The sequence below is a fragment of the Manis pentadactyla genome, chromosome 16, assembly GCF_030020395.1.
Source record: "Manis pentadactyla isolate mManPen7 chromosome 16, mManPen7.hap1, whole genome shotgun sequence".
NCBI lineage: Eukaryota > Metazoa > Chordata > Mammalia > Pholidota > Manidae > Manis > Manis pentadactyla.
Window position 1 is genome coordinate 43,594,002 of NC_080034.1, and position 26,655 is coordinate 43,620,656.

The 26,655-nt window shown below is 49.6% G+C and overlaps 2 protein-coding genes across 4 annotated transcripts in view; one reads left to right on the forward strand and one right to left on the reverse strand.

Annotated features, from left to right (window-relative positions):
* On the reverse strand, positions 1-3,019 carry LOC118924147 (basic proline-rich protein-like). The gene is made up of 3 exons (XM_036908659.2): positions 2,237-3,019; positions 1,982-2,096; positions 1-290 (listed from the first exon to the last, which is right to left on the reverse strand). Exons 1-3 carry the CDS (start codon positions 2,954-2,956, stop codon positions 232-234), a joined length of 894 nt encoding a protein of 297 aa, XP_036764554.2. The 5' UTR covers positions 2,957-3,019; the 3' UTR covers positions 1-231.
* GABBR1 (gamma-aminobutyric acid type B receptor subunit 1) overlaps positions 2,533-26,655 on the forward strand; it is a 26,812-nt gene continuing 2,689 nt past the window's right edge. The window contains exons 1-20 of one of the 3 annotated variants that reach the window (XM_036908644.2): positions 2,533-2,654; positions 3,027-3,108; positions 3,759-3,962; positions 4,702-4,887; positions 6,203-6,223; positions 7,621-7,781; positions 11,170-11,304; positions 11,695-11,865; positions 12,885-12,986; positions 13,415-13,480; positions 13,933-14,124; positions 19,016-19,258; positions 19,885-19,948; positions 21,197-21,274; positions 22,595-22,745; positions 23,201-23,333; positions 24,627-24,743; positions 24,822-24,929; positions 25,313-25,406; positions 26,105-26,232. In XM_036908644.2, coding sequence (XP_036764539.1) covers positions 3,027-3,108; positions 3,759-3,962; positions 4,702-4,887; positions 6,203-6,223; positions 7,621-7,781; positions 11,170-11,304; positions 11,695-11,865; positions 12,885-12,986; positions 13,415-13,480; positions 13,933-14,124; positions 19,016-19,258; positions 19,885-19,948; positions 21,197-21,274; positions 22,595-22,745; positions 23,201-23,333; positions 24,627-24,743; positions 24,822-24,929; positions 25,313-25,406; positions 26,105-26,232 — 2,436 coding nt within the window. In that variant the 5' untranslated portion in view covers positions 2,533-2,654. The remainder of the gene's footprint in view (positions 2,655-3,026; positions 3,109-3,758; positions 3,963-4,701; positions 4,888-6,202; positions 6,224-7,620; positions 7,782-11,169; positions 11,305-11,694; positions 11,866-12,884; positions 12,987-13,414; positions 13,481-13,932; positions 14,125-19,015; positions 19,259-19,884; positions 19,949-21,196; positions 21,275-22,594; positions 22,746-23,200; positions 23,334-24,626; positions 24,744-24,821; positions 24,930-25,312; positions 25,407-26,104; positions 26,233-26,655) is intronic. The other 2 variants (XM_036908646.2, XM_036908645.2) reach the window with 2 other exon arrangements.

The window sequence follows — 26,655 nt, forward strand, 5'->3', positions numbered from 1 at the left end:
CACAGTTGTACAACTTTTATATTCTTTTTTCTCTCAAACTTGTATTTTCCCAGGTTAATGTCATTAGATACTCTTTTAAACATGTTCTCATAACTATTCCTTTGAGTGGATACATTCCAATTTACGGATGCAATACTCTTGTGATTTGGACATTAACATGGCTTCCTTTCCTGATTTATGATCAGCAGTGTGGCAATGAATAGCATCACGGTAATTTTCAGTTTCACAGCATCACCGTCTCCTCTTTTCTAGGGGAGATTCCATCCTTCCATTCCTCTCATTTCCATCCCCTGCAATTCAGCATAGTAAAGAAGTCAGAACTTCAGCGAAACCAGAGATAAGCTGCCAGAAGGAAAGAGTAGATGAGGACCTTGAGATCGTGTTTGTAGGGCCCTGAGGGAGTGCTTTCTCTGATACTCCCCTATGGTAAGGCCCTGCTGGGTCTGGGGAGGGTGTCCTCTGGGTACTCAGCCTTGCCAGGACCACATAGGAGTCCAGAGAGAGGGTGTCCTGCTGGCCAGACAGCTGAAATAGCCTGTAGACTAGGTACAGTCAGGAAACTTTTCTTTCCAGAGCAATCTGGGAAACTCCTCATCCACATAATGCTTTTCCTGTGTCAATGACTTTTAGTTGATAACCACTTTTTTTGGTTCTGCCCTGCTGAGAGGACACAGCAGGCCACTCAGGAGGGGTGGCTATAATTTTGAGTGGTTAGAAATCCTGTCCCACTCTTTTTTCCTTCTCTTCTGCCCATTTTCTAGCTCAGTGGTTCTCAACCACTCCCTGGGGAACATTTTGAAATTCTGTGGGCTTTTTTTTGTAATTACAATGATAGACCCGGGGCACTGCTGGCATTTATGGTAGGGCAGGGGAATAAGATATTCTTCAAAGCACAGACTGCACAATGAAGAACTGTCCCTCATCCAGATTCTCAAATGTCCCCTAGGACATTCATGCAGGTGAAAACCTGTGTTTAATTATCTGAGTCTAGAATTTAATACAGTTTAAAAATGGTTTTAATATACAACGAACTTTCTAGGAATGCAATTACAGTGCTGTGTAAATTTAGGGAAGATTGACTTTGCCACCAAGAATTGTTCAACATTTTGTTAAATCACTTCATTGATGGCAACATGCTGGAGGTAGCTGAGTCACCAACTCAGCACCTGTATCAGCCCGCATTTGTAGCAGTTCCATTCCTGTGATTCTGTGAAGTGCAAGCATCTGCCAACTTCATTACACTCCCAGTGTAGTCAGGCCTCAACACTCACACGTTAAAATATTGTTTATGTTACTTTACTAATTACGTTTGTTTTTATTTCTCCTTATGTTACTGACAGGGAAGCATGTTGATTTTTTTTTAAAGTTACATGTGTACCTAGGTTATATCTATAAATTTCAATTTACTGTATTAACAGTCATTGCAAACTTATGTTATAAAAAGGTTTGAAGGCTGAGAAGCTCAGATCTAATCAATCAGTCTCAGTGTTTGATGTTTTCCCTCCTCTTTCCCAGCACCAGCCAGAAAGGAAGGTTTTTTTCTCTCTCTCATAAGGAGCCCCCTCTTACTGTCTCTCCTCCATGAACACCATGCACACCTTCCAGACAATGGTCAGGAGCCTCAGGAACTGTCAGAAGGCCCTCACTTTCCCCACTGCCTCCAGGGCTTCCAAGTCTCCCTTAGTCGCGAAATACTGATGGCTAGGCCCTGCTGGAGTAGAATAATGTTGGTTCCTGCCCACTTCGAGGCTCTTTTTTCTCTTGCCTTTTTCCTGTCTTTCCTTTTCCCGGTACTAGTCTAGTTTCTCTCCTTGATGCTCCCCTCCCAGTCATTTGCTTCCAACCCTCTCTTCCCCATTCCCTGTTCCCTTGCCTGAGCAGGAATAGCAATGCGGCTGGACCCATGCGGCGGCTCTTCTCTCCCATCTGTCTTCTATACCCAACTCTTGACGCGCTTAGGCGGCTCCCGGCCTTCACCCACCTCCTCCCGTGCTCCTCTGTCGGACCCTGGCTTCTCCTTTCTCTTTCATCCATTCTGCCTCTCTCCTCTCACTCGGGTGAGGGCTGCCTCCTCTTGGTGCAACCGTCTTCTCCGCCTGCATCCCAGATTCCCTGTCTCAGCGCCAGCTCCTCTGCCTTTGGCTCGGGTTCCCTTGCCGCCAGTCCGGTTTCCAGCAGTGCGGCCCCGGGAGCCCGCCGGTGGGTGCGGGTGCACCAGCGTTTCCTCCGCCCCTACCTCTCCCCGGCGTGGTGGGCGGTCCAGGGCGGGGCCGGGATCCGGGGCGGCTCCCGGGGCTTGGGTTGTGGGAGGTGCCCTCTCCCCGGTCTCCCCCCTCTTGCCCCCGCCCTGTCTTCTCCAGCACCCTCCTCCTTCCCTCCGCCCGGGAGCTTTCCCCGGTCCCCGGCGCCGCCTCCTTCTCTCCCCGCTCCCCGCTTCGGCGGCCGCCGCCGCCCCGGGGAAAGAGAGACGGGGGTGGGATTTGGGGGAAGCGAGAGAGGAGGGAGAGACCCTGGCTGGGCTGGAGCCCGGATTCGAGAGGAGGAGGGACGGGAGGAGGGGAAGGTGGAGGAGAGAGGAGGGGGAGTGGGGAAGAGCCGCCGGGCCTGGGGCCTTGAGGCCCGGGAGAGCCGGGGAGTCGGGCCGGCGCGCCGAGGTAAGAGCCAGGGCCGGAGAAGCAGGGCTTGGAGAGGGCGTGCGGGGGAGGCCGAGCGGGACTGGGGAAGGAATCGGGGAGCGCCGAGGCGGCCGGCCTGGGGAGCGTGGATAAACCGGGCTCGGGCGAGCCGCGGGGGCCGCGGGCGGGGAGGCGGTGAGAGGTGGAGTCCCGGGAGGGTGGGGGGCCGAGGGAGGCAAGAGGGTGGGGACAGGAGGAGGGTGGGGACGGGCTCTCCCCTCCTCTACCCCCACCCAGCCCCGGGCTCCGCCCCCGCCGCCTCCGCGGGATGCCCTCCGCATCGCAGGCTGCGCGGGGCCGGAGCGCGGGAGGCGGCGGGCCGGGTGGCGCTCACGGCCGCCTCTCGCTCAGATGCTGCTCGTGCTGCTGGCGCCGCTCTTCTTCGGGCCCCCGGGCACGGGCGGGGCGCAGGCCCCCAACGCCACCTCAGCAGGTGCACCCTTCTCCGGCGATCTCGGGCACCCTCCACCCCACTTCCCGTCTTTAAACCCCTCTTCCCTGGTCCTTATTACTCTCCGTCAGCCGGTCTGACAACCCCGCCTGCTCGGCCCCACTTTACTACTCTTGACCTCCTTTCTATCACCCCACATTGTCACCCAGCTCGCCTTTTCCTCCCCCCCACATTACTACACTAGGCCACCTTTCGGTGACCGCACCTTCATTCCTGGCCCAACATTACCACCTCAGCTTATCCTTTCCTTGGTCCCACATTGATGCCCAGGTGGTCTTATAAGACTGCCCCCCTCATCCGAATTCAACTCAGATTTGCTCAGCAAACATACTCGCATACCCCTTCACAATTTCCTAATTACTTTTCTCTATTACTTCCAACCAGCTCCCTTCCATCCCCACTTGTGGGCTTCCTTACTGGCCTTACCCCTGGTTCATTACTCTTGGGTCCTTAGCTCAGGGTTGTGTACCCAGCCCCACTCCCACCTCCCAGCATCCCATCCCATCCCCTTCCCTCTGTTCTCCACCTGCCCATTGACCACTCCCTACGCTCCCCTGCTTCCCGCTGCTGATCCTGCCTTTTCCTTTTTTCCCACCATTCCTGTCTTTATGCTTACCGGGCTTACCTCCCAGGCTGCCAGATCATACACCCACCCTGGGAAGGGGGCATCAGGTACAGGGGACTGACTCGCGACCAGGTGAAGGCTATCAACTTCCTACCTGTGGACTATGAGATTGAGTATGTGTGCCGGGGGGAGCGCGAGGTGGTGGGGCCCAAGGTCCGCAAGTGCCTGGCAAACGGTTCCTGGACGGATATGGACACACCCAGCCGCTGTGGTGAGTAGCCTCGCCGAGTCCCCCCTCTTCAAGGCCATTCCTCTTCCAGCCAAATTTAGCATTATGGCTTGCAAGTCAGCGCTTTAAATCCAGTGTAACTAAATTCAGAAACACATTTATTGGATCACTGCTATGCAAAAAGGACTTTGCTGTGTGCAGTTGCAGGCAGTGAAGTTAGCAGCCTGCACATTTCATTTCATTCTCCATACGTCACTCGCCGTTGATAAAATAACTTGATTATTCATCTTGTGAATTGTTGTCTTTGAGGAATATTAGCGGATTATGCAAAAACATACTAAATTGACCTCATCACATTTTCTAATATTTCTATCCGCAATGCAAAGATCATATATCAAGAAACAAATCCCCGCTTAACATTAATATAAGCTGACTATAATAAGAAAGTCAAATTTGATTGTGCGTCTAAAGTTACAAACATCCACAATCTCAAAGCCCGAGAACCGCCCACTGTAGCTGACTTTGAGTAGATCCCATTTTATGTGCTTACAGCTCCATCTTGGGTTCCTACAATGGAAATGCTTTTTCCTTTTTATTTGGGGAATGTGTAGATGCTTACAGGGTTAAGGGAGGAGGGGAAGCTATCCAGGGGAATCCTTTTTACACCTGTTTCCCGCAGAGTAGAATGCTGTGGACCCAAACCCAAGTCTGAGCCCCTTATTTTCCAAGGGGAAGGAGACTTCTCCAACTTGCCTTTCTTTCTTTTGCTATCTCTCCACAGTCAGAATCTGCTCCAAGTCTTATCTGACACTGGAAAATGGGAAGGCTTTCCTGACGGGTGGGGACCTCCCGGCTCTGGACGGAGCCAGGGTGGATTTCCGGTGTGACCCTGACTTCCATCTGGTGGGCAGTTCCCGGAGTATCTGTATTCAGGGCCAGTGGAGCACCCCCAAGCCCCACTGCCAGGGTGAGGGGAACAGCTGCCTGCATGCAGCTTGCTTGATAGATGCTTGCGAAATGATGGGAGAAGGGTGGGGTGCCATACAAAGTGGGGGGTTTTGGGGAAGCAGAGGTGAAAGCCTAACTCTTTCCTCCATCCACATGCCTCACACTTCCTGCTGCAGTCCCCAGTTTTCACTTTACTTACATTGGGGGGCTTCCTTCCTTTTGCCTTCCTCTATATATTCTTCCTGCTCTCAATTCTTGGGTCTCACGTTTTCTCTTTTCCTTTGTGAATCTTACCTTCCATCAACCTTCTTAAGGTTTAAATACTCTAGTATTCCCTAGCCTAAATACCTTTCTCTGAACTTAGAACTTTCTATGCATAACCCTCTTCTAGAATTGATCCTCCTTATTCATTATATAAGTGAATTACTATAAAGACTCATAAACAAATCATGTCATATTTAGAAAAATTAGTAGGACTGGAAAGAATATCTGGGGTGGAAAATTATCAGGGTAAAAATTTAAAAGACTTAAAATTGGGGGCAGAACTCTCAGAGCATGAATGGAGTGGGAAGAGGACAGTCCTTTCCCATACTCCCAGACACCCTCCATTATTCCCCTGGGGGAACTAACTGGCCTTGTGTCTACCACCTTTTTTTCCATTTAGTTCTGCAAATTTCCCTTTTCTCTGGGCACCCAGATTCTCCCTCTGCAGTCTTGTCTCCCGGGATGCAGGAATACCTCATGCTTAAGCTACCCTCTTTCAAGATCCTCAGACCTGGCTTTCCTCACTTTATTGTTCTGCTTGTCGTTTTACCATTACATTCTGGAAATTGGGAGTCCTGTGCATTTACTGTAAAGCCAACAGAAAGTTCAGGGTTCCTCATTTACACAGGCCTCCTCCTGTGCTCTGATAATGTAGAGGGCTCTAATTGTTCACATAGTCACAGATTTTTGTAAAAATTGAAAAAGTAAGATATTTTAACAGCAATAATTTAAAACCAGTTGTATTTGTAGTTTGTAATTTTTTTCTTTTAAAGAGAAACCCCCAGATTTTATATTTAGGCTCCACAAAACCAGTAATCTGCCCATAGCTTACCTGTTAGCACTCCTGTCTCAAATTCTGTTGTCCTATTAAAAATAGAAGAAGAAAACCAACAAGTCCTGACCCACAGCCCCACCTTGCTCTTATCCCCAGGCACCCTCCCCTCAGAAACGCTTCTGCTCTTCCCCGTCTTCTTCGGCATGGACAGGTGTGGGAGGGGGCTGGGGATCAGGCCAGGGAAGCTGGGCGCCAGTGGTAACTCTTCTCTGATCCTCGTCTTTCCTGCTGCCAGTGAATCGAACGCCACACTCAGGTGAGATCAGAAACCCTTATCGCGCGCACTGCAACCCCTTACCTCTCACTCTTCACCCTCCACCCTCAAGGGTTCTGCCCTTTAGGCTGTGTGATCTCGCCCGTCTCCCACCTTCCCCCACCCACTCCAATTTGGAGCCTGCCCCTTCTTTCCCTACCTGTTTTCTGTCTCCTCCAGTCTCGGTTTTTTGCGAGGCTACTGTCCCTCCCGTCTCCCTGCTTGGCTGCACTTCCCTCGGCTCCGCCTCCTCCCAGACTCTGTTTCAGCCAAAAGGCAGAGCCCCAGCAGGGGGCGGCAGGGTGCTGGGAGACCCTGAGCTTCCATCTCGTCTTCCCCTGGGGCGTTCTTTCCGACCTTCTCTGGCTCCTTTTCCTGTCTGCCCCCTTCCTAGGATTTCACCTGACGGCTCAGTCCGCCCAGCCCACCCATCTCACTCCCGGCCAGGCCTCACTCTCCCTCCTGCAGTGCTTCCCTATGTCCTTTTCTTCCCTGTACCGTTTGCTTCTTTTTCATCCCAGCTCCTATCACCCTTAACGAATCTGCTCCCTACCCTGCCCCGGTCCCCCTCCTCTATCCCTACGCCCCATTTTACAACACCCCCGCCCCCAACTATCTCTCCAAACCGTTTCCCTCGCCCCCTTTCTCACAACCCTCAGACCTTCACCCCACCTCTTCACACCCCCATTTTCGACACTCGGGCGCCAGCCCCTTTTCTCTAGCATCCCACCCTCGTCCCTCCCTTCGCCCTCTGGCCTCCGCGCCTTGATCTCCCGCGGCTCCCTCCCGGCACGCCCCTTCCCTGTTCTCCCCTCCCCTAGTGTCCCCTTGGTGGGACCCCTTCCTTCTCCCCAGCGATCGCGTCCTCGCGCTCTCACTCCCCGGCCCTCCGCGGCGCCCGCCGCCGCCCCGCTCCCTCCCTCTCTCCCTAGCCCCCGCCCCGCCCCCCGCCGCTGCCGCGCGCCGCCCGTGACGTAAGCGCCCCCCCCCGGCCCTACCTCTCTCCTCCTCCTCCTCCTCATCCCCTCGGTCGATCGGTCTGTCCGCGAGGAGAGTCCGCGGTGACGGTGGCGGGAGGCAGAGCCTTGGGGGCCTTAGGAAGCCAAACTTGCCTGCTTCCCTGGGGCCCTAGCCGCCTCCTCCTCACAGAACCAGGGATGGAGGCGCCTCCTCGACACCCCCTCAGCAACCCTTCCCAGGAAAAGTGTCCTCCCTGAGCTACCGCTCCCCAAGCGGCTGCTTCCGCCCCCCTCTCGCCATGGGTTCGGGGGTCCCCTCTGCGCGGGCGGGGTGGCCACTGCCGCTTCTGGTGGTGATGGCGGTGGGGGTGGCTCTGGTGTGGGCTCCCCACTCTCATCTCCCGCGGCCTCACCCGCGGGTCCCCCCGCACCCCTCCTCAGAACGGCGCGCAGTGTACATCGGGGCGCTGTTTCCCATGAGCGGGGGCTGGCCCGGGGGCCAGGCCTGCCAGCCCGCGGTGGAGATGGCGCTGGAGGACGTGAATAGCCGCAGGGACATACTGCCGGACTATGAGCTCAAGCTCATCCACCACGACAGCAAGGTAGCCCCGAACACGGGACTGGGGGGGAGGGGGGTGCTGGGAGGGGCAGGGGGAGCAGGGGACCCGCCGCACTTGCCTCAGTCTGAGTTGCTTCTGGGATTGCAAAGCAGACCCCTCCCATGTGTGACCAGCAGGAGATGGGCTGGGGGGTGCGAGCTTGGGGAGAGTAGCAGCTGCTGGAGATTCAAAATGAGGGTCTTGGAGTTTAAGATTGTTAGTCATGCTGCTGGGCAGACCCTTCTGCTCCCCCAAACCCATGGAAGTACAGGGGGGTGGGGAGACCGGTCACAGATGTAGGATACAAGCTGATACTGATCCTATGGGGAGTAAACTAACCCTGGGATGGGTTGGGTGATAGAGGGGATGTCAGAGGTAGGGAGCTGGGTTTGGGGTTTACATTTACCATAGTAACAAGGTAAATATTGGCAGCAGGTTGGAGCTGGAAGGAATAGGAACTGAATGAGGAAAATTTTGAGGGACTTGAGCCCTCTAGTTTATCACAACAAACAGCAGGGTAGCTGTGAGCCCTACCTGGCTTCTCATCCCTCCATCCCTAACCTTGTTGAGGATTCCTGGACTGTGTGACTGTAAGGCATATTGTGATTGGGAAAGGAAGACAGAGGCTCTGAGAAAATGATTTGAATTTAAGAGGTCCATGCAGAAGCCCCCACTCTAGCCCTGGGATGGAGAGGAGTCAGGATATGGGGAGGAAAAAGAACAGGAAAGAATGGCAGTGGGGGAGGGGAGCAAGAAGGCTGGGAGGGGTTAGTGAGATCCTGGGGCATCCAATGGAATTTAGGTCTTGAGTTTCTTTTTCTTACAACACTGTGGTCTCCAGGATGTGAGAAGGGAGATGGGGTGTAGGATTAGGGAGGTGGGGAAGAGGGAGAGGGGGAAGGTAAGAAACTTTGGTTGGGGGCCAGAAGGGGGGCGGTCCTATAAGATTTCTTTCCCACCCCTATTCCTTTTATGAGTAAGTGGGAGTATGGGGAAGGATGTGGCACAGGGGGAGGAGGAGATTTGGGACTTGATTTACTGTCTCTGACATGTGGCCCTGAAGACTTAAAGGATGAGGTGGGGAGTGAAGTAAAGCACAGAGCTGAGGATTTCCTCACCCCCTACACCTGAGGTAGACTGAGTCTTTATATTCATTCCTTAGACCAGTGGTCTATACCTAGAAATCGGTATGAGAGGGAAGAGGTGGAAGAAGTGGGGATTGAAAGTAGGGTGCTTGGGGAGAAGAGCACAGGACTGTTAGGAGCTTGGAGAGGCAACTTCAAATCCCTTCTGACACTTTCACAGTGACTCTCAAACTTCATTGTACGTAAGAGTTACCAGAGGAGTTTGTTAAAAATACAGATTCTAATCTTTGGTCAGGGATGATTCCCAAGGATCTGCATTTTTCCAATAAAAATCCTGTCCTGGCGGATGCCTTTGTAGCTAACCCCAGGATGCCTATGGGAAGAGCAGCAGGGCTCAGTGCAAGAATTAGGTGTTAGGGTGAGAGAGGTAGGAAGAGAAGTAGAGGGGCAGATTTGATGGAGGGGTCAAGCTTAGGAGAGCTTGACTTGGAGGTGATTGACTTGGAGGCGGGGTGGGAATATGGGGACAGAGGCAGGGAGGGATGGGTGCAGCTTCATGGGGCCCACAGGGAGCTAGGGTTGCCCTGTGCATGAGCTCAAACTCATCTACTGTGACAGGTGATTCCCTGGAGTTGCTGGGGAGCAGATGGGGGACCTGAGAAGGGAGATGGGGGAGGAAAGAGCAGAGGCAGCAAGGGGGAGATGGAACAGCAGACAAGCTGGAATGTGTCCTTTCCTGTTGCAAATCCGGGTCCTTGGGAGAGCAGAGAGGGAGGAGAGCAGAGGAAGTGTATTGGGGAGGGGGTGAGAATCACATGGTGGAGGAAATCCGCAGTGTTAACTGGGGCATGGAAGGGGGAAAGGGGGAAAGGGCTGTAAGCAAAGATAGGGGAGGGTGAGGAAACAAAAGAGGAGACATTGGGGTAGCATATGTTACCGTGTTTACATATATATCTTATATGTTCTTTTACATCCTCATTGTTCCTACCAAGCTTTTCTTCAGACCAGGAAGTGTGGAGTGACATGGGGAGAAGCTGGGGCAAGGTCTGGAGTAATAGCTGGGAGGGCTCAGGAAGGTGGTACCTGAGAATAGTAAAGATACACAGAGGTGCCGAGGTGGGGGGATGAAGAACCTTCAACAAATGCGTGGAGCACTGCCCTTAGCAGGGGGAAGGGGTGGGTGCTGGTTTTTCAGATTTGCCTGCCTGTGTCCCCTCCTCCAACTTCCCACAGGGTCCCAAATGTCAGGCCTCAGTGGGAAGTGAGCAGGCTGTAGGAGGCCTTTTTTATTTCCTTGCATCTTGGCTCCCCCATCCCCCACCCCCCACCCCATTTCACTCTCCCCAGTCCCCTGTAGCTCCTGCCTGTGTCCTCTCAGCCCTGGCCCCCCACTGGCTTCCGTTTCTTCTCTACTTCGTTGGTGCTCCAGCAGCTTCTGAAATGTCATGGTCAGCAGGAGGGAAATAGGCAGTGGGAGACCGGGGCTGGCTCTTGCTCTTGCTCCCCACCACGTTTCCTCTCCTCCCCTCGGATTCCTTTCCTCCCTAGCTCTGCATTGTTTACTTTTCCATCTCTCTCTTTCAGCACCCTGTAATGCATCTGGTTTCTTCCCCACTTCCATCCCTGAGCGTTTCTTTTTCTAATGGACCCGTCAAATGTCAGGCCCCAGCAGGAGGGGAGCCGGACCCCCTAGTGGTCTTGTTGTCCTTTCTCTCTTGGTAATATTTATCAATAGCCCTGAAAAGAGAAAAGGGAGAAAAAAATGGAAGGTTGAGGGGAGAGGGAGGAATTTTCCTGATACGGCTTTGAGGAGGCTGTCTGGGGACTCGGGGAGGGTGTATTCATATTCCTGCAGACTCTTGTCCTTGCAGATGTTTGGAGCTTAGAAACATGAGGTAAGGGGCAGGGGTGGTGGAGGGAAGGTGGGCTTGGGGCTGTCTGAGGTTGAGCTAAAAGAAGGGAAGGTGGTGTGTGCGTTAATAGTGACAGCAGGCTGAGCGGGAGAGGAAATGGGGGAGGCGCCAGGGGGCAGAAGGAAGGTGTTCAACAAATAAGAAACTGGACAGGAAGAGGTGTTAGGAAGGATAAGAAAAGGGTGATAATGACAAAAGGGATTCAGCAATGGGTTGGGGAAGTAATAATGGTCAGGGTGGAGAAGGGGTGGTTGAAGAAGGGTAATAATGACAAAAGGGGCTTCCCCATGGGTGGTTGGAGAAGTAACAAGGTTGTTGGAGAAATATGCAAGTAGGATTTGGGGGTGGGCGAAGAGCACTAGGAGGATCTATCCTTACCCTGTCCTTATTCAGTGTGACCCAGGCCAGGCCACCAAATACCTGTATGAGCTGCTCTACAATGACCCTATCAAGATCATCCTCATGCCTGGCTGTAGCTCCGTCTCCACACTTGTGGCTGAGGCTGCCAGGATGTGGAACCTCATTGTGGTACGTTGGGCTGGGTCGGGGTGAGGAGGTGGGGGTGTTCCCTTTGTTGCTGTACTGAAGAGGGGGTATATTGCAGGTTTGTATTTAAGAAGACTGTGAGGGACCTGCTTCCAATATTCAGAGTTCTTTTCAGACCTGAGCTCTCGGCATCCTAGCAACAGTGGCCTGGCAGAGTTGCCACTGACCCCATTCTTCATCAGGAGGAATTGAAGTTAGAGCAGTGAAAGAGCGTCCGGGTTGTGAGGAGTGTGCAGGCCTTTGAGAAGCCAGTTTCCTAGGACAGAAGTAGGGAGGCTTGGAGAGTGGGAAAGAGATGCCCAGAGGCAGGGAAGGGTTGAAGGAAGGGCTCTGAGTGCCATGCCTATGCCTGCACTGTTCCTGTCCCCCTAGCTTTCCTATGGCTCCAGCTCACCAGCCCTGTCAAACCGGCAGCGCTTCCCTACATTCTTTCGAACACATCCATCAGCCACACTTCACAATCCCACCCGTGTGAAACTCTTTGAGAAGTGGGGCTGGAAGAAGATCGCCACCATTCAGCAGACCACTGAGGTCTTCACTTCGGTGAGGAGGGATGGGGTCAAGGGGGCATTTGCTCAGATTTCAGTGGAGAGCGATGTGACTCGGCATTCATTTTGGGTGAAGATTGTGTTTCTTTGTCAGAAGAGGACATGTTCCGAGTGGTTTAAGTGCATGTTCTTTCTGTAGTCACAGGAGTGAAGTTTTCAGGATCCTCTCTAACTTTTTGGCTTTAGAACATTTTTTCCCCTTTGATGTTCTGTTCCCCAGACAGACTCAAGATGACCCAGTTCAATTAAAGTAGGTTCACTCCAAAGTTGAGACAAGATGAGGGAGTGAATAAGAAATAGGAGCCCAGGGAGGTAGCAGATTTCAGAGTCACTCAAGGGGTTGGGTATGTATATGAATGGGACCTGAGGGAGGAGAGAGGGAGGTGGGAGAGGAGAGAGAGAGGCAGGCAGACAAGCTCATGCACATGGTTCCAGGGTGATGGGGACAAACAAGGAGAGGTGGAAGTGGGGTGAGGGAACTTTGTGGAAATTCAAAGAGGAATTTCTGACTTTCTACCTGAAGAAGACAGTCTGCTCTCTCTCTTTTACTCTGTTCTTTGGATCCTCTATCCATTCTTATATTCAGTGGCCCTTTAATCCTGCCCCTACTGTTAGTGATTCAGGGCATTCTTCTCTACTTCTTCTGTCTGCCCACTTGCTTCTTAAGGTTGGCATCATCCTGTCCATACCAGACCCTACCCCACCTTCTCCTGCTCCCTCTGCTGTCCGTTCCCCTATTCACGCTGTCTGGTAGGAGTGGGATGAATGGTCTGACTTCTCTGGGCTCAGAGCCTCACGAGGGGCTCACCATGTACCTTCCCACATAGAAGCCACATCCTAAGACTCCCGATGTGCTCCATTGATCTCTCCCCACCCTGGGGACAGAGCTGTTGAAAGAAGGTGCAGAACTGCTGTTCCTTGGCTCTGACCATGCAATTTCCAGGTAATATCTCTGGTCTTTACCCCACTGTGCAACCCCATGTTTTTTCCATTTGTTTCTCATTCCTACCCAAGACTCTGGATGACTTAGAGGAACGAGTGAAGGAGGCTGGAATCGAGATTACTTTCCGCCAGAGTTTCTTCTCCGATCCAGCTGTGCCTGTCAAAAACCTTAAGGTGAGGTGGCTGGGTGTGGTGGGCACAGTCTGCAGAGAGACCAGGTGGGTAGGGGGAAAGGTGTGGCTTGGAGAGGAGAGCCAGGCAGGAGCAGGTGGTTATTTTGGTACTAAGATATAACTGATATATAACATTGCATCAGTTTAAGGCATGCAACGTGTTGATTTGATTTATATATTGCCATGTGATTACCACTCTAATTAGCTAACACCTCTATCATGTCACATAATTTTGAGTCTGTGAGGCAGTAGCAGCTCCTGGGGAGGTTCAGCTCTATCTTCCAGTTGACATTTATCCACTATGCATTGAATAGAACCCTGCACTCAGCACTTTGGGACAGGAAATCAAACCTGCAGATGTGCTCGGCTTGGCCCCTCCGGCGTGTCCAGGCCTCCCTCAGGAGCTCTGTTTCTCTCTCCATTCTGTAGCGCCAGGATGCCCGAATCATCGTGGGACTTTTCTATGAGACAGAGGCCCGGAAAGTGTTTTGTGAGGTGGAGTTGGAATCTGAAGAGGGAGGGGAACTGGGTGGGCCCTTTGCCTTGGGGGGGTCTCATGGGATCTCCTCTCTGCATCTCTGCTCACGTTGATAGCAAATGATCTGAGCTGATTAACAAGAGGCCCCCATTGGTTGGCTCTGACTCCCTCTCTTGGCTTCTCACACACGTGGCACTTTGCCCAGATCTTATTTTCCTGCTGCTTTGTGTTTCTGAAGGAATCCATGAATCCCCTCTTTCCTGACTGGCTGGAAAAGACCATTTAGAAATAGAGGCTGCAGGGGAACTCGGGAGGAGTGGTTGAGCCTTTCCTACTGCTCCCCAAGACTTGTAGAATTTTCTTTCCAGTTCTCTCTGCTCTTCTCTGATTCCCAGGAGGCCAGATAGTGTCAAGTGAGGTAAGACAAGAAAATGAACAAAGACCCAACCCTCCTCTCCTCTGCATTCAGGTGTATAAGGAGCGGCTCTTTGGGAAGAAGTACGTCTGGTTCCTCATTGGGTGGTATGCTGACAATTGGTTTAAGACCTATGACCCGTCCATCAACTGCACAGTGGACGAGATGACCGAGGCAGTGGAGGGCCACATCACCACTGAGATTGTCATGCTGAACCCTGCCAACACCCGCAGCATTTCCAACATGGTGAGAGTGTGGGTGCCAGCTGAGGGAGCCTTACAGGGGAGGGGAGCAGGTGTGGCATTTGCAGGTACAGGTGGGCAGAGGGCCTCAGCCCACCCAGAACTTGTTTATGTTGCATTTCCTGTGATTTCCACCTCTGCTGTGACTTCCTTGAGCAGGAAAGAGACAGTGGTATGTTCTGCAGGCCCTGATGAGTGAAAGGGCCATTACCATGGAAACAGGGAGCAGTTTGCAAGAAGTGAAATGGGGGAGAAGCGTTAATGATGATATAGATGCTGTATACGAAAGCGCACCTTTACATGAGCACTGTTCCTGTGCAGAAATACAATTTACTTTCTTGGCGATTTCAGAGCACTTTAGAGTTGCTTATTCACTCCTGATGGATACTCAATTAGCTTGGCTCCTGATGTTTTTTGAATGACCCTCTTTTAGAATTTTAGATACTTTTGAAATCACTCATCCCCAAGAGCTGGTTAGTGACAGGCCTAGAGCTGGAAGACACATCTCTGATTTGGCAAGCCTGGGGCAGCCCTGTAGTGAGGGGACAGTGAGTAGGGCATGACAGGGAAGAGGCTCCTTCCTTGCTCAGTGTTACATCTTAAGGAATACAAGAATCTTGGGTAGGCTTGATGGGCAACTGGTATCTGCTTGTTATACCAAGGGTAGCCCAGGTGTGAAATACACCTGAGTGAGTTAATGGTTGTAAAGCCCCTGAATATCTCATTAGAACAAATTTGTAGTATTAGTTGCTTTTGTGTAGTAAGCCAGGAGCTTAGATGCATGATTTCAGTGATCCTCACAGCAATACTCTGACAAAGATTTTTCATTTCCATTTTATCAACCAGGAAAGAGATTCAGAGAGGTTAAGCAACTTGTCTCAGGTCATGTAAGTATTGAGTGGTGAAGCTGGAATTGAATCCTAGTTGAATCTAACTGCAAACCACTCTGTCCCATCACCTTCCATGGGAAACAATGAAGTTGGACTGAAAAGTTTGTACTTTGATTGGCTAACAGTCCTTTGCTGGTGGCAGTTTTTGAGCAAGGGAGAAAGAAGATTCAGGAAGTTTATTCTGGCAGTGGGTTGTGATGCAAGGGTCAGTTGCCACATGGACTCTGATCACAGACACTATTCTTGGACAGCCCAAGGGACTCTGTTTAAGATATCTTGGTTGAAAAATGCAATGAAAAATTCTGGAAGGTTGTTTTCCTACAGAGCACCTCAGAAGTGAGTCCTCAGGAACCTGGGGAGGTAGAAGAGCTGGTAACAAAAGCCAAAAGCCTTGCTGGTGCCCCAAGCCAGGACCTGCCACGTGTGGTTTCCACCCCATAGTAGGAAATAAAGGAGCCCCTGACAGGAAGTATGGATTTGGTTAGGAGTGTAAAGGGATATCTGGGCTTTGGAGCAGGATGAGTTGGAGGGTCTTTTTCTAGCTCTTGTTCTCTAGAGAAAGATGGTGCCTGCTTTTTAAGGTCTTAGGACTTATAGGGACACCAGGCCTACTTGATAGCCTAAAACACCAGGTGGAGAAGCCAAGATTTTCAAGAAGGTAGAGGCAGCCTTAACAATGGACTAGAAGAGATTCCAGATGAATCAAACAGGACCAAGAGAAGTGGTCAGAAGCAGGTCGTACCTGGGGACCCAGAGCCATTGAGATTAAGAAAAGAAGTAGAGTTGCCTTAACTCGTAGTATGGCCTCAACTTCAGATCAGTAGTTCTCAAACTTTAGCTTCTATTAGAACCACCTGGAAGGTTAGTAAGTACACAGATTACTAGGCTCTTTCTTCCCTTGGAAGTTCTGAGTCAGTGGGTCTAGGTTGGGCCTGGGAATTTACATTTCTAACAAGTTCCTTGGGAATGTTGATGCTCCTGGTTTGGGGATCACATTTTGATTAGAGCAGGACTATTTTCAACCATAGGTTGCAATATCTAGGGATAATTTTGATTCTCATACTGATATCTAATGGGTAACCCAAAAATACTTTCAAACATCCTAAGGTGCACCCGAGAGTTACCACCAACAGAGAATTACCCTGCTCCAGATGTCAATTGTGCAGAGATTGAGAAACCTGGTTTTGAAAAAGCGTGGTTAGGAGCCAAATAGTGTAAAGAGGGTTAATGTGGTTTGAGAGAAGTGTAGCTCAAGGACCAGGTGGGAGGTGGCATTACCTGGGGATAAGATTCTCAGCAGATTGTCCTGGGATACAGGTCCCCTCAATCTGGATGAAATGGAAAATAAAAAGCTGCCTAGGATACACATTTTAGATAGTGGTTGAGCATCCATGCTCACATACAAAGACAGCTAGGCAGGGCTGTTAAAAAATTAGTGCCATAAATTTGTACTCGCTCATTCCTGTGGCTTGTGGAATTTTTGTTTTTTAGTTTTCTTTAAGCTGCCTAGTTAACATTTCAATTTGAAAATTTAAACCATGTCTTTCCTGACCCAAGGAGAAAGATTATTTTGTAACTTTAGTCGTGCTGGCTGGGGCCGGTGTGTGTGTGTGTGGGGGGGGTCAGTGGCAGTGACCTGGAGCCAGCGGAGAGTCTGAGGATCTAGGTGGGGAAGGCATCATGCAGAGCAGTTCCATATGGGTGATTTTCGAATGCAGTATTTACTTGAACTACAGATTTGGATAGCCTTGGAGGTTGAAGAACTGCTCAGAAAGCATCAGCCTAGCGGCTGTTTGCCCAGCAGGTACTCTTGGAGAGATGCATTTCAGTTTGTGCAGGCAGTGTAGGGGAGTTGGGAAGAGTGTGGACTTGGATGCCATGTCTCCTGGGTTTGAATCCAAGTTCTGCCATGCACTAGCAATATGACTTCAGGCAAGTTAAACTCTTCTGTGCCACAGTTTCCTTATCTCTAATGGGCAGTAAACCTCACTGGATTATTTCAGTATTAAATATATTGATATACATACTTTAGAAAAGTGCCCAGTACATTTGTAAAGACAATATAAATGTTAGCTATTATTATTAACATTATTATTATTAACATTAAAAGGACTTGGTAATTTGAGAGTCTAAAGTGATCCTGAGGTTTCAGTCTCGTATTGGGAAATGTTGGGGAGTGAGGAAAATCGAGCTTAATCTTAGATATTTTAAATTTGAGATTATTGATCATGCAGCTACAAATGCCTTAGAGATGTTGGAGATATAAGACTTGGGATACTGAGTTGGGTTATAGATCTGAGTATCAGTGACAAAGATGAAAGTGAAAGAGGGAAATTCACAAAAAGAAATGTAACTTACTTTTTACCCAGCATTCTATATATATTTTTATTTTATCCGGAAAACTCTTCAAGGTAAGTAGTATTATTCCCATTTTAAAGCTGAATAAACAACTAGTGAGATTTAATAACGTGTTTGAAGTTATGCAGTAGATTGGTGGATTAATTAGAATTGGAATCCATCCATCTATCTGTCTTTCAAATGGACATTCTTTTCAGAGACTTTTTTTTAAAGCAGTTTAAATTCACAGCAAAATTGAGAGGAAAGTATAGAGATTTCCCATATGCTTCCTTCCCCCATTCTCAGCATTCCCCACCAGAGTGTTTATGACTCATCACCCCCCACTGATGCATCATTATCACCCAGGTCCATAGTTTACATGGAGGCTCACTCTTGGTGTTGTACCTTCTGTGGGTTTGGACAAATGTATAATGTTGTGTCCATTGCTACAGTATCACACAGTATTTTTACTACCCCAATCCAGTGGATATTTGTTGTTGGTCCATTATGGGCAGGGCACAGTGCTGGATGCTGGATTAAGAGAGGAATGGAACCTGATCCACCCTCCACGTAGTGAAGCCCAAGCTATCTGTTTTCGAGGCCCAGGCTCTTTCCACTGCACCACCCTGCCTGTCCTTTGCTTTTCCTACTCCCCCATGTCTCTAGAAAGTTGAGTAAAAAGAAAAATGGGCAGGGTGTGGGTAACAGATTTTTATTAGTTCTTAATTCACTATTCATTCCTTCAGTAGAGTGGGTATATGTTAATACACTCCAAATCTAGACAGTTTTGTGGCACCCTTTTTATTACTTGTGCCTTGTCAAGAGGTAGCCACTGAACCATTTTTGGTAGTGTTTCTGTGAGTTAAGGGCAGATGTGATTTCCTCCAGTGCATGGAAGACTTCTCTAAAAATGTAAGCAATTTACCTACAGTTATTTAGCCCAAAGAAGGTTACTGCCACATGTAGAAATTCAGGTCTCTAGACCTATTTCATAACAGTTAAGGATGCTGTCATTCTTTTTAGCTTTCTTGGGTAAAGAAGATTGAGGGTTGGGAGGGGTGTGGGTAGGGATTGACTAATAGACTTTAGAATGTGAGGGGTATTTCTGCAGTCCTCGATCTTCTGAAAACCCTCTAAGAGAAGGTAAACTGAAAGCACATGAGAATGGCAAGAAGGTAGCACATTAATAAAAGTCTTCCTGGCTGACAAGCAGAGTGAGGCTGAGGTGTCACCTTTTCTAGGATCTTTCAGGATTGCAGGAGCTGTTATGTCCTGGGTCAACACTATAGAGAAAGTCTGAGGAATGAGAGAACATCAGTGTTGCAATTCTTCACTGGAATATCTGTATCTTTTGCTTTGCTCTATCTCTACTTTCTATCCTTTGCTATCATTATGCAGAGTATCTATAGTCATTAAACATCTTTCTTTGTAGTTCTGCACTAGCTGTACACACTGAGACCATTGGACCCACTAATCCCTGCTGCAGTCTAGTAGCTCCTAATCTAAGACAGACACATGGTTATAGTTAAAGATTTTGAAAGTACATATGCTCAGTCTGATGATGTGAACACAAACCATGCATTCAGGTTGAAGTGTTGGAGCCAGAATAAGATAACAAATCCCACTCTTCCCTACTCCAATCCTTTCTTCCTATTCTTCTCTTCGCAGACATCCCAGGAGTTTGTAGAGAAATTGACCAAGCGACTAAAAAGACATCCTGAGGAGACAGGTGGCTTCCAGGAGGCACCGCTGGCTTACGATGCCATCTGGGCCTTGGCATTAGCCCTGAACAAGACGTCTGGAGGGAGCAGCCACTCGGGTGTGCGCCTGGAAGATTTCAACTACAACAACCAGACCATCACTGACCAGATCTACCGGGCGATGAACTCCTCGTCCTTTGAGGGTGTCTCCGTGAGTTAGAACAGCTTCCTTTACACTCCCCTGGCCTCTCAAAGAGACACATCACTCCTTCTCCTGGAAACATGCATTTTCTGTCTCTCTCAGTTACCTCTCTGCGGTAATCAGTCTCAGACCAGGGAAATAGGGACCTGTAAACCAGAAAAACACACAAGGGACTAGAAGGAAAACTGGTGTATTATGTTTCTTTAAACCCCTCCTCCCCTCATATCTTCTTAGTCCAGATATTTATGAGTCAGATGAGAATTATAGAATTTTAAAAGAGGAAACAGTCTAAAAGATCAGTTCCTTATTCCTCTTGAAGTGGGGGAATTAGCATCCAGAGGGATTTAGTGACTTGCTCCGGTCACACAGCCAGAAAGCTAGGTTTCCTGGTGCTCTATCTGGGGATTTTTCCAATTCAAATCCCAAGTGTGAAGCTTCTTTTAAAGAAGAATAATGTTTCTAAAATCTAGGGTATGGGCATCTGGGATATGTCCTATATGCAGGCAATGCCATAAATAGAATTCATTCAGAAGCCCAATTACATCAAAAACATAAGGATTCAAAAAGCCCTGATGTTCTCTCTCTGCTCTTGCTTTTTTGTCCCCTTTGCCTTCCTCCACGTTTCTCTCCCTCAGGGCCATGTGGTGTTTGATGCTAGCGGCTCTCGGATGGCATGGACACTTATTGAGCAGCTCCAGGGTGAGCAGGCGTATGGGATGGGGGAGGCTGGGGGCCAGGCTGGGGCTGGGCTAGGACACTGCCTGGGAGCAGAACAGTGGGAGACATCACATGATTGCCTTGGTGCCTCCGCATCTCCTGCCCTTCCTTCTCTTTTAACTGTGTTCATCAGGCTTTTAAATACTACTAATAATGATAAGCTGAGGTATGAGTAGGTTTCTCTGAGTTGCAGTTGTGTTCTTGAAAAGAGTCATGCAAACTGAAAGCAATGACTCTCTTTTCCCAGTGGCTTCCATTTTAATTTCAGAAATTTCCCCATGGTGTCTTGGGTTGAGTCTTAGTGACTTGTCAGTTACATACCCGTGGGACTCAAGGAAAGCTGAATCTAGGAAACTTGCTAATTTGAAAGGGAGTCTATTGAATTTCCTTGCTGTGTAAACAAGCATTCCTAACTTTTCTGTAGTATGTGTAGTTTGGCTTTTCTAGATCACATTTTCTTATATCTTAGCACACTTACTATTTGCAAACCTTGTGGGAGTTAATTTTTCAACTCTGTACCACCTCAGCCTCTGTGCCACAGCCAAGAGAGCCATTTCTTGACCTCCTGTGGAAAGTTTCTTTCTTTCCTTCTCCCTACCTCCACATCCTCTCAGATCTTCTTTGTAACCAGGGCAAGAAGAATGGATTTCAGCCATGCCGAAAGGGGTATGAATTGGTCTTTGAAGGAAAAGTCATGGTAACTGGGGCAGTGCTAGAACAGAAATCTTAGGACTGCCTGATTTCACTTGATGGCTCTTTAGGAGGCAGACACAGTTCATTTAAGGAGTTAGAACGTAAGCTAGCGGAAGAGAAAGTTCTGAAATTAAAATGAAAGCCACAGGGAAAATAGCTCCTGTGGTGCTATCATGAGAGAATAGGCAGAGATGTTTAAAGCTTTAGAAGCCAGAATCAAAGTGAGAGACATCTTGCTGTGAGAGGTGTGAGGCGGTGGAATGGGTGGCAGACATACCGTGGAGCCTTCTTTACCAATGGGCTTTAATATACAAGTTAGTCTTCCTTATTTATGTTGCCTTGGGATCCACTGTTTATTGCTTTTAAGTCAGAATGCTGATTCAAACGACCTCAGGTCTTTCCAAGTATTCCTCAGGGGCTCAGATGAAGGTAAAACCGGATAAGCCATGGAAAGCTGCTTTGGGGAAGTGGGAAGTCGGGAATGCCTAGGAACAGCCTTCCACCTACCTGTGGTCACCCTTATCATCATGTGCCCAGGAGGCAGCTACAAGAAGATTGGCTACTATGATAGCACCAAGGATGATCTTTCCTGGTCCAAAATGGATAAGTGGATTGGTAAGTGGATCCTTCAGTCCCTCTCAACAGTCAAGGAAAAGGGTTAATGAATTTGAATGAGGGTGGGGCTGTAGGTGCCATTAGGTTGAAAGGTGCCATTAGGTTGAAATGTGCCAGGGAGATGGGCTGGGGGCCAGGGTTAAGAGAAAGGGATTAGAACCCCAGGACTTGGGTAGGGAAGATGGGTATATTCAGAGGAGGGAATGGGCGATTGGTGGCAATGCACTATTAAAAATAGTATATCCCTGGGGTAACTGGGTATTAGAGGCAGGGTGTGGGCAGGGGGCAGGAAATGGAAACTCCTTTTGGGTTTCCCAGATGTTCTGTTCTTGATTTATCTGAACCAGCTGCTTCAAGCCTAGAGTTGACTCTTCATCTCTGTCAGGAACTATAGGAGTGGATGCAAAACCTCATATAATTGTCTTCTGTTAAAATGTGCTTTAAAGAGAGAAAAAGTAAGCAACTTGTCCTTGTGTGCTTGGTGGGAAAAATTATAGGAAATGGGAAAGATACTCAGTGTGGGCAAAAGAAAGGACCTATTGGAAAAATGAAGGGTGGCAGGGCGTGGGAGGGGAGGCACAGCCATTGAAGACAGCAGCCAAATACACTATCCAACTGAAATCTAGTAGTTCCCAGCACTGCTGGGGGTTTGAAAAAAACTTTTTTTAATAATTTGAATTTAGGACAGTGTTCTGTTATTGCTATAAATGCTTCATGGCCTAAATTGAACTTTTTAAAATTTAAGCTAAGCAATTCAAAATTAGCTGTTCCCCCCCCCCGTGAACTCTGGCAAATTTGAGCTTCCCCTTAATAATAACTGGAAAACACCTTTGGGAATATCCCAATGCCAGGGTCAAAATCAAAGATTAGTTGTTTTTTTGCTAAGGTGAGGAGGCCTGACTAGATCATTTGAAGCTCTTTAGCTTTATGATCCTACTATAGTCTTTGGCAGCTTTTAATTTGAGTTACAGAGACCTCATAAAATTTGTGTCTATGCTATCCCCTTCTTTCCCCTCCCATTTTCCTTTGCGGCAAGAAAGAAAAAAAAAACACCACAACAAACAATAACAAAAACTCAACTTGGGTGAAATATCCCAGCTTCTATCTCCATTTCTCATCTCGTTTCTGACTGCTTCCTCAGAGCCCCAGCGCAATGAGTGTCCAACCCAAAACAGCCCTTCCTCAGGGCGTTTAGGGCCGCACGTTTTCAGAGCTGAAGGCACAGGTGTCCATGCCTTTGTTCCCTTTCTCCTTTCCCGCCTTCATTCCTTTGTCCTTCCTTTTTCTTCCCCTCCCCCGACTCTCCCCTGTGCCATGCAGGAGGGGCCCCCCCAGCTGACCAGACCCTGGTTATCAAGACATTTCGCTTCCTGTCACAGAAACTCTTTATCTCCGTCTCGGTTCTCTCCAGCCTGGGCATTGTCCTAGCTGTTGTCTGTCTGTCCTTTAACATCTACAACTCCCATGTCCGGTAAGTTTCTCTGCTGACATTTTCCTTGTCCTGTCTGCCTCTCCAAGACAATGACATGCCCCTTGAGGGAGAGAGAATAAAACCTGTGTAACTCCTGAGGTCACGTATCATTGAGGTTTTCCCTCTGACTGTTTTCCCAGTGACTACTGAGAATGGAAGGGGGAAACCAGACAGAACTCCCATCCCTGCTCTAGAGCAGCTAACTGAGAAACAAAAAGGCGTTTGGGGCCGCGTAACACAGTGCGGGACTCTGAACTGTGTCTGCTGGAGAAGCCCTCCGCAGACCCATTGCCAGCCCCTTGGGGGAGCTGGCCTTGTCTCCAAGGTGGCAGTGCTGGCTATAAGCCTGCCTTTTCCCACGGCCGAGTGGGGTCAGGCTTTTGGAGAGCTGAGCCTCCCTGAAGAAGATGGGTAATTTTACTCTCTTCCCTCCCCCCTTCCCGCCTCTGCCCTAGTTATATTCAGAACTCACAGCCCAACCTGAATAATCTGACGGCTGTGGGCTGCTCGCTTGCATTAGCTGCTGTCTTCCCCCTTGGGCTGGATGGTTACCACATCAGGCGAAACCAGTTTCCCTTTGTCTGCCAGGTGAGGAGGGGTGAGTGGGCAGGTACTCGCAGAACATGACTCTCCACCCCCTCAGGAGTGCCTGCTGTGACTATAGTTCCGTGCTTTTCCTTCTGTTTTCCCCAACTCTTGTCCCTGTTCCTTCTTCCAGTGTCACCCCCTGGTCTTTGCCTGGCTCTGTCACTTCTTTTTTCCATTCTGTAGTTCACTTGTTAGTTCTGAGGTTGCCATGGCATGCTTTGCAGGGAAGAGGGGGAGGTGTTGAAGGCAAAGGAAGGGGGTCTGCACAAAGAGCTCTTGAACAATGATGGCTTGTCTGTGATGTGGGGGCTGAGAACAAGAACTGCGGACTTCCCGTGGGAGCCTCATTTGTGGTTTGGAAGGACAGATGCAAAGATCTGAACCAACAGCAGAGAGAGTGGGGGGCAGGGCCACTGTTACACAGGGAAGAGGCCATTTGGGGCTTCTGGTACGTGGAAGGTTTTGGGGCTGTGGAGAAAGACCGGCTTCTGTAGCCCTATTTCTGTGGTTCTCTGTTATCCTGATGGGAAACAGGGAAAAGGGAAACCCACCCTTTCCTCTGCCTGTGCCTGTCCTGGTCATACATCTATGCACGTGGCATTTGCACATAAAGCTTAGAGCTTCCCTGTCCTGAGTGGGACCAGAATGCAGTGGCAGAGGGAGTACAACATGAGTTGGGGATCTGCACATAGTGCTGTGGGAGCAAAGACGAGAAAGAGGTTCCCAGAGCTGTGGGGTGGACCTCAAAAGAGCTGGCATTTGAATATTGAAGGATGCATACGATTTTGTCAGCTGGAGAAATTAAGGATGGTTGCTTCGGGGGCTAGCCAAGACACAGAAAATAGCAGATCAAGGGAGAGCCAGCAGTTAAGCATGGCTGGAGTGTGGGGTAGATGAGGGCCTGGAAGACCGCCTAGGAAGATGGGTAGGACCTTGTGGTGAAGGGGCCTCGTGCCACATCTGGGGGTGTTCATGCTGCAGCCTGTAAGCATTGGTGAGTGGTCAGAAGTGACTGGCCATTAAAACCAGATTTTAGTAAGATTGCCCTGGTAGCAAAGTATAAGATCAATGGGAGGAATTTTTTGAAGGGAAGAGCCTCCTCTGCTGGCCCTGTCCTCTCCTGTTCATTGTCTTCTCCATCCTACCTGTGTGGTCATCTGTTCCCTCGTGCAGCCTTCACCTTATGGTGAAGGGGCCTCGTGCCACATCTGGGGGTGTCATGCTGCAGCCTGTAAGCATTGGTGAGTGGTCACTGCCTTGCTATATTCTGTCCTGACCTCTCCCCTTTCCTAGGCCCGTCTCTGGCTCCTGGGTCTGGGCTTTAGTCTGGGCTATGGCTCCATGTTCACCAAGATCTGGTGGGTTCACACTGTCTTCACAAAGAAGGAGGAAAAGAAGGAATGGAGGAAGGTGAGCTGCTTCCTATCCCTCAGTCCCTAGCTCCTTAGCTCTCAGGAGCCCCCTACATGCCTGTGTCTCTTTACCCAGACCCTGGAGCCCTGGAAGCTGTATGCCACAGTGGGCCTGCTGGTGGGCATGGATGTTCTCACTCTTGCCATCTGGCAGATTATCGACCCCCTGCACCGGACCATTGAGGTACCGCTTGGGAGGAGGTGCTGAGGTCCGAGGGCCGAGAGGGGCTCCCGGGTGGTCAGGGCCATGAGAGTGCTTTCCAGCTTTCTGCATATCAGCAGTTTTACTCTCCTTCCTAGAATGAGTAGCATTAGAGGCCACTGGATTCATCTGAAGAAAGGAAGTGGGAAGCGGGTTTTGAGAAGGATGTATAGACTTCCTGGGCATCATGGAAAAAGGGGGAAAAGCACTTCCAAGGTGTTCAGGAAAATGCTCCTGGGCCTGCAGTGGGACTTGACATTGTATTGAGGGTCTCACAGGAAAGAGTCAGGGAGTCATGGACTGAGCAGAGGTGGGGAGAGGGAAGGATGACAACCATCTTTCCTGTGGCCCCATTGCTCCCTTAGACTTTTGCCAAGGAGGACCCCAAGGAAGATATTGATGTATCTATTCTGCCCCAGCTGGAGCACTGCAGCTCCAAGAAGATGAATACATGGCTTGGTTTGTAGGATGTGGGGGAAAGGGACAGGGATAATGGGCAAGGAGAGTAGGTTGGGAGGGAGAAAGGTCTTTGGAAGAAGAGGTGGAGGGTTTATGTCAACCTAGTGTGAATGTTCTCTTTGTCATTTTCTTTTGTAATGTTTTCTGAGAGTGGGGGAGGGTTGGTCTGTTTCTGTGAGGAGCTTAGGGTCTAAAGCAGAGATGAAGCAGAACTGGGATTCGGTGGAGGGACCAGTGAGGATGTCCTTATCTTCATCTCCAGACCTGGCACCATCTCTCTGGTCAAAGTAAGACCAGAGCTTGAGGGCATGGGTTTAGGTCCCCTTGGCCATTTTAACATTGCTCTGATCTGTGACCACAAATGGCAAACCTAGCCTCGACTTGGAAAGCTGTCTTCCTGAGCCTGACAGTGTGTGGCCCCTTCCCTTGCCTGACTGAAAGCTGTTCACAACCATCATCTCCTTGTGTGGCAATGTTCTAGTCCTAGGAAGCAGTGAGGTGTGGATGGTTTGGGTGGATGTTGGGAGGAGTGGACAGGGAGGGATGTGCTAGGTCAGGGGCTGGTTTGGGGATGAGGCGTCCCTTTTGTTGTGAAGCTGTAGAAAGGAGCATCAGTAGTTGAAGGACATGGAGAGGATCAGGAGTGAATGGGAGTATGGAGGTCTTGTTGCCCCAATGACCCTTCCCTGCCGTCCTAGGCATTTTCTATGGTTACAAGGGCCTGCTGCTGTTACTGGGCATCTTTCTTGCCTACGAGACCAAGAGTGTGTCCACTGAGAAGATCAATGACCACCGGGCTGTGGGCATGGCCATCTACAATGTGGCGGTAAGCTCCCTGAACACTTGGCATCCACCCTGGGGCCGACTACAGCAGCCCCGTGGGGCAGCCTAGGAAGAATCAGGTGTTAAATCTGGGGTCATTGGGAGGAGCCTCAAAGAGTTTCTAATGCCCTGGATTGGTAAAGTCCTTCACATATGATGGAGTACACTACAGACACTAATTCATCTTCACACAACCACCCATTGAAGTGGGTATTAGTATCCTCATATAAATGAGGAAGTAGAAACAGGCTAAATTTTAGCTTGTGACTCACAGGCCAGAATCTGAATTGACTTCCTGCTAGTTATGCCCAGGGAGTGACTTTTGAGGACTCTTGAGTGTGTGCATAGAGATTCTGGGAGGGATTGACCTAGAGGAAGAACTTGTTTGGGACAGTTTATTTGGTATTCTTTTCCATCTGGAGTTAAG

Excerpts from the sequence above, each read along its gene's own strand:
- LOC118924147 (XM_036908659.2), bottom strand. The coding sequence starts at position 2,956 with ATGCGGAGGGCATCCCGCGGAGGCGGCGGGGGCGGAGCCCGGGGCTGG. Across the intron at positions 2,097-2,236 it reads GCCCACCACGCCGGGGAGAG|GCGGAGAAGACGGTTGCACC; the intron begins GTAGGGGCGGAG and ends TCTGGGATGCAG. Across the intron at positions 291-1,981 it reads ACAGAGGAGCACGGGAGGAG|GGGATGGAAATGAGAGGAAT; the intron begins GTGGGTGAAGGC and ends GCTGAATTGCAG.